The sequence below is a fragment of the Sycon ciliatum genome, chromosome 9 (genome assembly GCF_964019385.1).
Source record: "Sycon ciliatum chromosome 9, ocSycCili1.1, whole genome shotgun sequence".
Taxonomy (NCBI): Eukaryota; Metazoa; Porifera; class Calcarea; order Leucosolenida; family Sycettidae; genus Sycon; species Sycon ciliatum.
This window is the reverse complement of record NC_088651.1, coordinates 27,262,484-27,276,231: the sequence shown is the minus strand read 5'-3', so window position 1 is coordinate 27,276,231 and position 13,748 is coordinate 27,262,484. Positions and strand designations below refer to the sequence as shown.

Genomic DNA, 13,748 nt, shown 5'->3' with positions numbered 1-13,748 from the left:
AGGATCTCAGGGCAAACTTTCACCCCTAGTAAAACATTTTCTAGCAGCAAGCGGTTACTCTCACAATCCCTTTGTACATGTGCCTGGTTCCTATGGATACAGTCATGGTTGTTAAAGGTCTGGCTTAGCTGGATGGTGGATCAGTTAACACGTGTTGCATGGCAAATGATACAGAAACATTTTTGCTTGATGTGATGTTGGTTTCTTAGCAGCTGAACTCAAGAAAAAACCTCCTACTTGGATCATTTTGTGTGTAGTCGAGCATTGCTGCTAGTGAACGCCGGGAAAATATATGTAAACTAATATTGAGGCCAGCATGCGGGGAACTTAAGTCGCAATGCCGGCAAACGCTAGTTGAGGTTTTAAAATAAGTATGCTCAAAAGGTATAATTATGGGCTGCTTCATATTCCTAATGAAGCTAAAGCGACTTAAACACTGGTAACCAATTATGGACTCACAAGTTTAAAAGCTATCAGCTATCAGCCATCAGCTTCCAGCCGAGTCTCACGCGAACCATGACATTTTTTAAAGTAAAAAGCAAACCCCACATAAACTACGTCCCTTTGTTGGAGATCATCTGAAAATTGATGCAATTAGTACCCATGTTGCGAGTTGCATCTCAGCTCTTTATTTCAATCTTCCCAGAACTGGAAACCACATGGGTATGATCCGAAACCCTGGCTCCACCACATCTAACACTGCGTGTCACGTTACGGTCAACCTCGGCAATCATTAGAAAAAGTCTTGATTCGAGCAGAATCAATTTCTAGGAAAATATGCAGGGCAAACTGGAGAGGTTGCGCACAACGGTGCTGCGAAAATGCGTCCAAACGCGACGAATATTCGTTAGCTTTTTTCGTTACGGCGCTACGAAATTTCGTTGTGCGCAGCCTCTCTAATGAAACAAATCATACCACATTTTCTGGGGAGGACAGCGACAGCAGACTTTCTCCACTGACGGGAGAAACCTAAGATCGTGCAGAAATAACAAGGTCTACTTACGGATGCAGTGTTTGAGGTCTGCTGCAAGCTGCGGAGCGTATCCCAAGAGGAGACTTAAGAAGAATTGCTCTTGGTGCTTGACAACCTTCTCATCTAACATTGCTTGAATGGCAGCTGGTGTGTTGGGAATGGTGACAGCTCTTGCACGACTGGAGTTGGCAATCAGTAGCCATTCCGTCATGCAGCTGGTGTCTTCAGTGACCATCGTAGCTGGTGTATCTATTGACAGAGCGACAAAATATTGGAAAATCGAAATTGAAGATCAGAAATTTGCAAATTACATGTAGGTGGGCACAGCCACAATCAAGAATTAGTGCATTGTGACGTCACGGCTATGTCTTCACACTCTAGGGCTAAGCGTGGAGTTTTCTCTAATCCAAAAATGGTGTGCAGTCATCTCTCATCCTTCTACGAGACTACGGTAGTATAATCAATACTTCAAGTATAGGCATATCCGGGTGCAATACCGGTATGCCGCGTCTACAGATTAGTTTAGGCAAAATGGCTTCAATGAAAGGAGAGAGGAGAGAAAGAAACGGGAGTAGCGGATCAAAGGTCAAGACTTTACAAAAGATTTTTGCCAAGTACTAGTATCCGTGCATTGCTAGGATATCACCAAGATTGAACCATCTAAGACAGGAATGTCAGTCCTACTTGGAGTTTAATGGTGAGCTATCACCAAGATTCCGGACACAAACACATTAAAGCCAAGTATACTGTATTGATTTCAGAAGTAATGGTACGAAAGGCTTCATCCGATCTACAACTTTGTCTCTTCGTGCGCTAATATGTTTCCCTCATGTTGCGTTGTGATGTCTGAGGCATTCATACTCTCTTAGCTCTTATAAAACTATTGTATCTATGTAGATTGAGTGAGCTATCATCAATATAACTCCTGTTCCAGTGCCTGTCAGACTTCTCCCCTCACCTCTAACGCCAGGTGCTGCACCTGCCGCTGGATTGTTCGGGTGCTTGGGGCCATCGTGAGTTCCATTCAGGAATGGACACGATGATAATTTATTTACCTTTACTTAATTAATTTGTTATCATCAAGATGATGTTCTGTCTTCATGAAACCCATACCTGGTAGTTGTATCCGACTATGCTGACTACAGCGTTAAGGTTCTCCAGCCCGGACAGTGAGAACTGTTTTTCAAAGTGAAAGTCGTCAACTGTGCATCCAGCATTGTTATGTATTATTACCATGTTTACAATCCCAGGTGAGAAATATCTTCTTCCCATTTGGCTTGGCAAATTCATAATGTCAGCTCTAGGCATATGCGGATAATGCCGGCCGAAAAATTGGCAGAATTCGGTACTTTTTCTGGTACGTTTCATGCATGTCTGGTATATGGATAAAGAAATGGAGCAGAATTCGAGGAATTTCCCGCCATACGGTTTGTATGGTTCTGCCAATTTCACTGCTTTTCGAGCAGAATCTGCCACCTTTTCGAGCATTATCCGCACACCTCTAGTCAGCTCGTCAAAATGGCAATAATAATTTCAAATTTTACATGTTTTGATCAATATTTATGCACTTTAGAAAAATGTGGATACAAGGTATTCTCTCGAGTCCACCAGCTAAAACAGATTCTGAACAGTCAGACGTGCATAATCTAGAAGCATTTTTGGCAAACGACTTTTTCGATCATTCAGTCCACATTTGAGTTTGGCAGCACTGCATATATTCATTGCTTATCACAAACCCCATTATGACAAGCTTCTTACTGCTAGCCGCGTAGCATTAAAGAGAATATTTTCGTTGGATAGAATGACTCCCACCACTCTTCTATACAGTCATACTAACTTGTACGCCCTTGAGAAACGCCGCAACTTCAAAACCTATGTATTTGTTTACCGCTGCCTGAATGGACTTGCTAGTCCTCTTCTGCGAGACCGCTTTACCTTGCGCGCCCATAGTGCTCGCACTGCAGCCACCACCCGTGGCCAAGTCTCTGCTGCTCTATTTCTGCCCCCCGCTAACACCCGATATGGCTTTAGTGCAATTTCTTATTTGGGCGCTGCCAGGTGGAATACACTTCCACCGGCTTGCCGCATGTCTAGTTCACCAGCTGAATTTCGCTCATCCATCAAATTATACCTAGGGTTCCCTGTAAAAAGGCGCTGACGCCTGTAGGGAATAGCCTAGTAAAAGAAGAATAAATAATAATATATAATAATAGAACAAAAGCACGTTGGATTGCTCTTTACTTGGCTCACAATCTGAGTACCATTACTTGTACAAATTATGTACTTTTGATGATAATTGGGGAATTTTCGCGAAGATTACGCCTGTTGCCTGGTTACATCTTTCATTTTCGGGAAATTAAACAACTCCAAACACCTTCACCACGCACTCGCTTCTGAATAGGACGAAATTAATGATAACTTTTCAATTCAAACCCTTCTTTTTGCATCCATTTTTTCCCAAAGGCTTATTGTCAATTTTTGCGAAAGGTGAAACGATATCCACGTGAACTAGTGGTGGATCTGTATGCATTTGCAATATACAAAAGCGAGAATTCCCAAAATTCCTAGAGTGCTCAGCAGCACAAGGATAGCGCAATACCACAAAGGCAGACGAGAACATAGACAAGAGTCCAGATCAGTGTTGGAAAGCTGCGTTTCATTCCTACATGTATGGTACGGCTAAGGTAAACCTCAGAGAACTGACTCAGTTGTCTGAGGTTTACCTTAGCCTTGCTATGTACATGAAACGCAGCGTTTCAACGATGATCTAACTGGTATGCTCTGTTGTCTTGTACAATCTACAATGTACACTGTACATGCATTACTTTCTTGCATGCACTTAGTCGCTGGCTGCTTTGACAAGTTCCTGTCATACAGCTGTCAACAGACCAGCCCTGTGCACTAGTGCATTCAGCAGGGGATGCATGACGTTATCAGTTTATGCTTTGGCTCAGAGACCATACAGTACTGGTAGTGAGTTTTACGCTACAGTGCTGGTGCAGGTATGTACCTGTACATGTACACAATACAATGGAGACAAAATGCTGTGCAGCTGTAACTTCATGTTAGTCTTGGCCATCATCACACAGCAGCACTTGGATGCATGCCGAATGCTGCTGTATGATAATCAATGAAATGAAATTGGACTTTACAGCCACACCGGCTTCCGCCTCCATTGTATGTTAATACTGATCTACCAATTAGTTAAAATGGGTTTATCGGGTGTTAGCGGCCGTCGTGAGTTCCCTTCGGGAACGGATACGATAATATTTTTTTTTTTTTTTACCAATTAGTTCATAGAGCAGTCAGATTTAAGCTGCCCTGACGAGTCTGAATGTTTATTTACTCCTTTAAAATTGTTTCTGGCCAGTTATAACAAAATTGAATTGAGTTTCATGCACATCACACCGCTGATTGCCATAAACGTCAACACACACAAGATAACAATGTACATGTACGTCGTCTACAACGTACGTGGTGTTTGACTGTTATCAAACTTCTTACCGCCATCATCCGGCACCACTGGTGTTGGTGTGGCCATAGCCTGTCCACAGTTCACCGTCATCACCAGCAGCAGCAGCAGCAATGGAGCCAGATACAGTAGTAGGTATGCCATGATACTGCCTAGCTGTAGGCTGCGCATAGCTACACCTGACACCAGAGGGTAGTTCGCAGTATCACTATCAGACTACTGGGTTAGCTATCGGACTCGAGAACACCTGATGATCAACTGGAGAGGAATTGGTTGAGAAACAAGAATTGTGGGCCAGTCAACGTTTTTAGCACCTAATATTCTAACTCACTGCCGCTCATGTACATACGTTGAGCGGAGTACAGCTTGAATATGTACATTGCGGCCTTGACGGCTCCAAATCCGTGGCTGGAACGGCGATCGCGAGTAACCTCACGCCCTAGTAGTGACAACCTGTCTGGTTCCAGAACATGACACTGACAGTTTTGCACACAATAAACCAGTCCATGGCTGACAACGCAACTTTGTCCTACATCACGTATACTCACGCCTGTACACAGTTGAGCATGTCCGTGGTGTTTGCATGCTTGCAGTTGCTAGGTGATGTGTGCTACTCCAAGTACATCTACGAGTCTACAACATGTCCATGCTCATGTGGTTACTATAAATGTATTCAAGCAAGACCAAATTTAGCAACACCAATATTATTCCGTTCTACCTACCAAGGATCGACACTGACCCACGCTGCTATCTGGTGTCACGTGGTGATTGTCGCACCACTGGAAACTGAGTGTCTCTGTACGTTTGCAGCCCTGATGATGTTTGCAGCGCTGGTGATGTTTCCAGCCCTGGTGATGTTTGGCACCCAGAACATTATACTAACCCTGTTGTGGTGCTCTTCGGACAGAATCTTCCTCAGCCTACTCCAGTTCACTGTTGAAGCGAGGATTCCCGGAAACATGGCGCATTTCCTGTTCTGTGCTTGAGTTTTTGTGATTTTACAGGTATTCATCCCAAGTGGTGATGGGTTTTCACCACAGTTCAACCGGCGGTCTCGAGGTCCCTTGCGTGAGGAACTCCCGCCATTTTCCTAATCAACATTCCAATTACCGCTATCTTCTGGAAGAACGCTCTCTCTCTACTCACTGTCAATCCCTTATTACACAGGATATCAGTGTGGACAGTGGCATATACCGTAAAACAGCATACATCTTACCACACTTTTTTCTTGCAATATGATGATTTCTTTTGACCTTTATGACAACCCCATTTCATTATTGCAATTTCAAATTTCATTATTGTTAACTTATTACTATTGCCAGGTCTCATTGTTGTAGTATCAATGTATGCATGCTCTTATACCATTAACTTTCCAACAAGTTTAAAAAAATGGAAACCGAGCACAGACGTGTGTATGTGTCTTTGCGTGTGTTTCGTGTTCGTGCACAAGGAAGCAAGATAGTGGGTGGGTGGCTATGACAGACAGATTATATTGAGTCACACTCTACTGTACTTTGGTCTTTGGTCTTATTATATCTATGATAGTATTGTGCGTCACAACAAGACATCTCGGATCTCATCTCGGATCTCAATGCAATACTCCTCTGTGCTTTTATAGTGCCACAAAATCAATGGAAAAAGAAATAAAATTGAAGATAGGCTGGGGTTTGAACCCACAACTTCATAGTCCACAGACAGCAAAATAATAGAAAAAAGGTTATGAGTTGAAGATAGGCTGGGGTTTGAACCTACAACTTCATGGTTAGCAGACAGCATGCATAACCACGAGGCCAAACAGACATACGTAAATCGCGGGTTTTTGATAAAAATCGCTACTGGCGTCCTGGGCAAAGTCGAAACCATTGGGAAAGGCCGGAAACCTGGCCGAAATTCTAACTCCTTAACGGCTGGTCCAATTGTTCCGAAACCTTCACAGAAAAATTTGCCGTGTCCTAACAAGCCATTCCATGTACTTTGTTGTCCAAATTTCTCTTATCTTCATACTTTTTAGGACCCAAACCTGATTGTAAATCTTTTTGAAACAGACGGTACATGTATTGGTTACAGGGAAACCTGTCTAAGACGACCACTCAAGGGACCTTCAAATTCTGGTCTCTGTTACCAGGTGGTCTGCTTATCCAGGGTCATTAGACTGGAAATAGCATCCCTTGGTTCTGGCTAAAGTGGTCTTCTGAGACAGGTGGTGGCCTTATCCGAGTGGTCGCCTTGACAGGTTTTACTGGACATGTACTTGACAATCAGTTCATGCGATAACATAGCACGACACTAACACTATTGTTAGTTGTAGAAGGTCAGCACCGTCGGTCAGTGTCGTGCAATGTTATCGCATGAGCTGATTGTCAAGTAACTGGTGGTGTTAGTAGACATTATAGCATAACTTGCAGTTCCTTGGTCATTAAATTTCTGTAAAGCATCGCTGGATCTCCATCCGAGTCCACTGTGAATCTTACTTTGTAAACAGTTCTTCTGGAAACTGAAAATTACATGAAGATTAGGACAGAGAAACGTAAAACAGCTGATGACGCCCGCATGGGTGCATATTTGGAAGAGATCTACATGTATTTGAAATGGGGCAGTGAAGGACTAAACACGTTTCTACAGTGACTACAGAACAATAATTGTATGATAGCCGAAATAGAAAGGCATAGAGTTCATCGTATTCATTACGAAATACGGTATTTCACACTGGCAGCATACATGTACATGTAGATGCATTTGAAACTGATTGCAGGTATTGTCGAGACGTAGAGGAACATATATACAAAAATGCATACAAGTACATGTACTCGTGCTGTTCGGTGTTGGTACGGGAAAGATAATAGAATGAACAGGAGAAGTTTCAGTAAAGATCCAACTTGGCAAGTGGAGGCTGGTTAGAATGGATAGGATAGAGTGGATGGATACAAAAAAATTCGACGGGTTCACGTACCGGGCAGGTCAAGAACAAGGAGTCGTACAACTCCCGGGTCAAGAACCACCTTTCCGCTTCCGTGGGACGCCACCACCCCATGATCAGGCGTCACATGCGCCTCCTAAACTGTGGGGGAGGATAGAGTGGATGGATAGAAAGAAAGTTCAAACGATGGAGTAAGCTGTAGAAGAAACAGGAAACAAGTTGAGTGTTAAAAAGAAAAGACAAAGAGTATACTGTACTAGTACAAGTAATAGATCTTTTCTGTACTTGTGTGCTCATATCTGCCTGTAAAAGTAGCTTCTTCAGTACACCTTTAAAAAGTTGAGTGTTCTAACGCCGTGTTTCCAGCTCCAGGGTGACTACCAAAGACAAGTACAAACTTCTAGATTGATACAAAGATGGTAAGAGGGAGAGATAAGATAGCGGTCAGGGCATGGGGATGCAAACACCTAGTTCTGTTGGTTATTGCAAAGTTCTTCGATATGCAGAGTGGATGTGATGGTACCTGTACCATAGTAGTAACCCAGGTAAGAGTTGGTTGTAGTGCATTGTGCATCTATGTGTGTAGAGAAGGACAGCGGACCTGAAGTGTTGATATTGCAAATACCACTCACAACACCAGCATGTGCCTGATAGTGGGCTGTTGAGCCAAAGCTTCCACTTCTGATCGGGGCTGGGTCTGAACAGTCTCTGCCGTTGATACGCACTGACACCTTCACACAATGCGCTGCATTGTTCCCATGCTGAAATCCAATAGAGGTTGTGTACACCACTCTGATAACAGTGTCAGGTCTAGTCTTGTTGAACACGACTCCACTGAACGGGTTTATAGCACTACTCGATGTCTCCATTGTAAATGTCTTCCATGATACAATACCGCACTGAAAATGACATACATGTAGAAGTAGATTACAAACATGCACATGATATGAGCATAATTTACCCAATTTGTGGCACGCGGTAGTGATTGTTAATTAGCCAGTACGATGTTGAGTAGCCATTTTCACTGCTGTCAAACCCAGGAATAGGGTGTACTGGGCCGTCGTGAGTTCCATTAGGAAACGGACACGATAATATACTCTTTTTGTTTACTTAAACTCCGGAATAGAGAGAGAGGTGAGGTACTGCTGGGAGACAGCTAAAACACTTCTGAAGTAATAAGTAGTTATACCTAAGAGAGTATCAATGGACCAGACTACCAATCTCTCCCGGCCTTAGCCCATCATGAAACTGTTAAGCACAAGCCAGGCAGACTGTGTGTAGGCAGTGGAGACGTCCAGTGGAACAGTTTACACAACAACTGCCAAACTGTCACAATCTTATCGTTATCCTCTTTGATATTGTCACATAATATATGTACATATAGGTACAGTTTGTTGACATCTTGCTACTGCCAGTTCGTTTCCTGTTGCGCGTTCTCATCGCTTCTGTAGTTGTGGTTCATTCTTCTCTAACCTGATTCATGACATGTTTGGGTTGTCGTTCACTTGAACCAATCCTGGAACTAAGTTGGAACTACTACACGTAGCAGTAAAAACAACTAGACATTGTACAATTACAAATAAAGCTGTGGAAAAAATTGTGGTTTTACCGAATATAGGCTTTCTTACGACTGTGAAAAAAACTCGCAAAGCAGCACCAAGGAGAGCCCTCGTTTCAACATTCACTTGCAAAGGGCATGCTCTGCACCAGTTGACTAGGGAAAACAGGGCATGCCTTCAAAATGAATTTGTAAGAAAATGTTTTTAAGTTGTTTGCTGACACCATAATTATACATATCAACAGATCATCCGATCACATGCGGGTATCATGTCTACTCTACATCTCACATTAAAAAACCTGCTGCGGACCTGCAACAGCCTTTGAATAAAACTCTCCCTGTCAGTACAGTCCAATTCGGGCTCTTCCATTTTCGGACTTCTTCGACTCTAATCTCTCCCTGTGAGGCTAATCACTTGAATCGATTAGACACCGATGCCTCGTAAGTCATATCAGGGACAGTACGTTCAATAGTCTTATTGCGAGTACTGACAAAAATTTAACTAACCTTCTGTCTTTCCTCCTGCAGAGTAGCATTGATTAATGCAATCTGCTCAACAGAATGTTGCTTCATTGACTTGAAGTGTTGCGTTGTCTGTTGGGAAATATTTAAAAAATGATCAGATAGACACTAAACCATCGGCGAGTATTTGATGATCTAACTCAAGCAAGTATTTACTTGATTTACAGTCAACTATTCCATTACAATCATTGTATTTCACGAGGATTACTATAGGATACTGGCGTTAGGTTGCGTACAAGTCGTTTTCGGCAAAGCTTCTATTCCGTATGTGACTTCGATATTTCTGGGGCACCTAAGAGGGGTGGTGTACTGCTTTTCTCCTTCGAATTGTAGTTTGACCACTTTGTAAAGTCGTTTACTGTTTTTGTGATTGCCCAGCAACATTCGACATTCTTTGCTACCATGGGACTTCACACGTACTCACTTTGGTTTTGCTCTCCTTCCCATCTTTCGTCTATGCAGAACATTGAACCTTCCTAGTTTGAAGGCGGTTGGTAACCACTATTAAGCATTATGCTTGATAGCCCTTTTTGCAATCCATAAACTGTTGTCACCTAGCCGCCTTTTCAAATATTTTGAACCAACAAAAGCATTATAATTATAATTATATTACCGCGATAATTCCGTAAGTGCCTCGGAGCTGAAACTCATGTGCAATGCTGAATACTCACTCTGCGGATAGAACTGTTCTGTCCTTTGTGGACTCATCAGCGCAGCAGAGAGAAATGAGGCCGAACCTGATTTCAATGAAAAATAAATTTTCCAAAGCTAGATATAAACCAGGCCCGTACGTACCTTGCCAGAGTGTTCAAACTGACAAGTCAGTTAGCTCTGCATGATGCAAACACCAAAGGCAATACCCCACATGAGAGTGCTCAACTGCTTCAAGAGCAGGAGCGAAATACTGAAACTGCGGGCAGAACTGTTTCGTACTTTGTGGACTCATCAGCGCAGCACAGAGAAAATGAGGCCGAACCTCGCCTGGCCTGGCAGAACTATAATGCGGGATATGATGCGGCATTATCCGCTGGCCCTAGTAGTTGCATTATTTGAGTTTTAACTAAAATAATGCCAAGGTCTTTCATGTAAGAAAAGTGCTGGCTCTCCACACCAGAGCTCGCCCCTTTCCACCTACTTGACCTTAATATAATATTATTCAGTTATTTGTCAGCCTAGTCACCTCTCCTGATAACAGGATAGTTCAGCATGTGTCCAGTCGTGTTTAGGGTCCGGCGGATTCTGCCGGCAGAAAAATTGGCAGAATTCGGTACTTTTTCTGGTAAGTTTTATGCATGTTTGGTATGTGGATAAAAAAATGGAGCAGAATTCGAGGAATTGCCCGCCATAAGGTTTGTATGGTTCTGCCAATTTCACTGCTTTTCGAGCAGAATCTGCCACCTTTCGAGCAGAATCCGCCGGTCCCTAGTTGTGTTTGAAAATTTGCGATTTCCCTTTCCCCGGTTGGGCGGTGTTTTTGAAATAAAAAACAACAACACGAGTATATTCCTCACTTTCTTGTCTTGAGCTTGAAGGGATGAATTAAGTGACGTCATATCGTCCTCAATTGACAGAAATTGCATTGTGTTCTGCGATGAGAAGAACAATAGATATTCTAAAAATCCGGCGTACAGACCATACCCCGGTGCGGCGTATACCCCGGAAAATACGGTAGCCATTTTCACTGCTGTCAAACCCAGGTATAGGAGGGTGTTAACGGCCATCGTGAGTTATATTTAGGGAACGGACACGATATTGTACTTTTTTTGTTTACTTGAACTCAGGAATAGAGACAGAGGTGAGGTACAGCTGGGAGACAGTTAAGCCAGTACTTTCCAATAAAAATAAAATAAAAAATATAAAAACTTCTGAAGTAATAAGCAGTTACTTTTACCTAAGAGAACGTGGATGAGCCAGCCTACCAATCTCTCCCGGCCTTAGCCCATCATGAAACTGTTTTAAAGCACAAGCCATGCAGACTGTGTGTAGGCAGTGGAGACGTCCAGTGGAACAGTTTACACAACAACTGCCAAACTGTCACAATCTTATTGTTATCCTCTTTGATATTGTCACCTATATGTACATATAGGTACAGTTTGTTCACTTCTTGCCACTGCCAGTTCGTTTCCTGTTGCGCGCTCTCATTGGTTCTGTAGTTGTGTTTCACTCTTTATAACCTGATTCATAGCATGTTCGGGTTGTCGTTCACTTTGAATAACCCTGGAACGAAGTTGGAACTACTACTCGCAGCAGTAACAACCACTAGACATTATACAATTACAAATAAAGTTGTGGAAAAAATTGTGGTTTTACCGAATATAGGCTTTGCTACGACTGTGGGAAAAACTGGCAAAGCAGCACCAAGGAGAGCCCTTATCTCACCATTCACTTGCAAAGGGCATGGTCTGCCCCAGTTGACTCGGGAAAACAGGGCTTGCCTTCAAAATGAATTTGGGAGAAAATAAAAGTCTTTTTCTGACACCGTAGCGTAAAACGTAACGTACCGACATATCATCTGATCACATGCCGGTATCATGTCTACTCTACATCTCGTTAAAACCTGCGGCAGGACTGCAACAGCCTCCAAACAAACCTCTCCCTAGTCATTTGTCCTTTTTGGACTCCCTCAACTGTAATCTGTCCCTCTGAGACTAGTCATTTGAGTCATTTATACGCCAAGCCCTCGTAAGTCATTTCAGGGACAGCACTTGCAATAGTCTTATTGCTAGCATATAATTATGAACGGAATGCTTAACTAACCTTCTTTCTTTGCTCCTGCAGAGTAGCATTTAATGATGCAATCTGCTCAACAGAATGTTGCTTCATTGACTTGAGATGGTGCTTCGTCTGTAGGAAAAGATTTGAATAATGATTAGATAGACACTAACCCTTTTCTCCGATGTTTTTCAAATATTCTCATTCATTTTTAATACTGGCATGAAATACAGACACCTAGATAAATATGTGCATGTTCCAGTCCGAGGATTTAAGTTGCATAATAGACACTGTCATTCTGCAATATGTGAAAGGCCAAAGATTATGTGAAAAAGTCGATGTTTGATGACTTGAGCCAGACTGTCATTTTGAACGTACATGACTGTATCTCTGAATATCTGGACTAAACTACAGAACGTGTGCTCTGAGTGATTTCAATTTTGTTTGGCGTTAGGTAATGTCTTGTATTGCCATCTGTGCAAGCAGTAGGGTGAGTTGTTGCCCTTTTGGCCAATTGAGCATTGAATTCTGCTTGGAAGGATTGTGGCAACTCTGTTGTGACTCATGGTTGAATATGATCTCTTGGCCTGGATTTATGGAATACCCTGGTGCAGTGATTGAGATTTCCATCCAGCACATTATTGCAGTTCTGATCTACTCGAGTATCACCTGCTACAAGGAGCTGTGACATATGCCCCTTGATCTACTCTCAATAACAGAATCCCACGCATGCCGTACGGCATGCACCTTGCGTATAGAAACACTGCATTCCTTTCCTACCTTCTGTCCTTCCTCCGTGAAAGTGGCATTGATTGCAGCAAACTGTTGAGCAGAATGTAGCTGCATGTTCCTGAGGTGTTGCTTTGTCTGTGAGAAGGAGTTCAAGTAAAACGAATTAGACTCAAATATACCAGGAATTTGCTTGCCCAGAGCTAGCTTGACTACACACTCACTCAGGTTGTCTGAGCATGCCAAAGTGTTCATTGCCTAGCTACCGATTCGGATCACTTCCATTAGCTGTAGCTCTGGGAGAAAAGTACTCTTTAACGTCAATGCAGACAGCGGGTCCTGTGGCTGCTCTTCCGAGACGTCACAAGTTACACTATTCTCAAAATCCTATTGTCTCACGGATGACATAGGTCTGGGATCTTCCCAAAACTCGACTGATATCAAATCAGGCCGAGTACTAAGAACTGATTCGACTTCTACAACAAAAGTCATGTGAGTTCAATGGAGACTTGGTCATGATATCATGAGTTCAAATCCTTACTGGAAATCCTACTGGTTACAAACAAACAACGACTTCCTACTCCGTTGTACATGTATGCTCACGTATCACTTTTTTAGTAGCTGAGTTTGCGATTAATTTTTCAGCCTGACTGAATCTCACAAGGCGTTTGAGATATTTCAATCGGATAGGTCACATTCACACACAGGCTTGGATGCCTTGTATTATGATACCAGTGAAGTACTGCATTGGCACGCTTACCCTTTGCCCTTCTTCCTGCAAAGTGGTATTGATTGATTCAAAGTGCTTAGCAGAATGTTGCTGGATGGCCCTGAAATTTTGTGTGGTCTGTAGAAAGAATTGAAA

The 13,748-nt window shown here is 42.8% G+C and overlaps 2 protein-coding genes across 3 annotated transcripts in view; both read right to left on the bottom strand.

The window, feature by feature from the left end:
- Positions 1 to 4,775, bottom strand: part of LOC135824396 (uncharacterized) — a 49,895-nt gene extending 45,120 nt beyond the window's left edge. The window contains exons 1-2 of the mRNA XM_065337130.1: positions 4,478 to 4,775; positions 1,004 to 1,222 (exon numbers count right to left, since the gene is read on the bottom strand). Coding sequence (XP_065193202.1) covers positions 1,004 to 1,222; positions 4,478 to 4,616 — 358 coding nt within the window. The 5' untranslated portion in view covers positions 4,617 to 4,775. The remainder of the gene's footprint in view (positions 1 to 1,003; positions 1,223 to 4,477) is intronic.
- A 2,124-nt stretch (positions 4,776 to 6,899) lies between these two features.
- The window catches only part of LOC135825200 (uncharacterized), a 36,817-nt gene continuing 29,968 nt past the window's right edge, over positions 6,900 to 13,748 (bottom strand). For both annotated transcript variants that reach the window (XM_065337935.1, XM_065337934.1), the window contains exons 8-13: positions 13,644 to 13,730; positions 12,935 to 13,021; positions 12,200 to 12,286; positions 10,954 to 11,028; positions 9,428 to 9,514; positions 6,900 to 8,261 (exon numbers count right to left, since the gene is read on the bottom strand). In XM_065337935.1, coding sequence (XP_065194007.1) covers positions 7,830 to 8,261; positions 9,428 to 9,514; positions 10,954 to 11,028; positions 12,200 to 12,286; positions 12,935 to 13,021; positions 13,644 to 13,730 — 855 coding nt within the window. In that variant the 3' untranslated portion in view covers positions 6,900 to 7,829. The remainder of the gene's footprint in view (positions 8,262 to 9,427; positions 9,515 to 10,953; positions 11,029 to 12,199; positions 12,287 to 12,934; positions 13,022 to 13,643; positions 13,731 to 13,748) is intronic.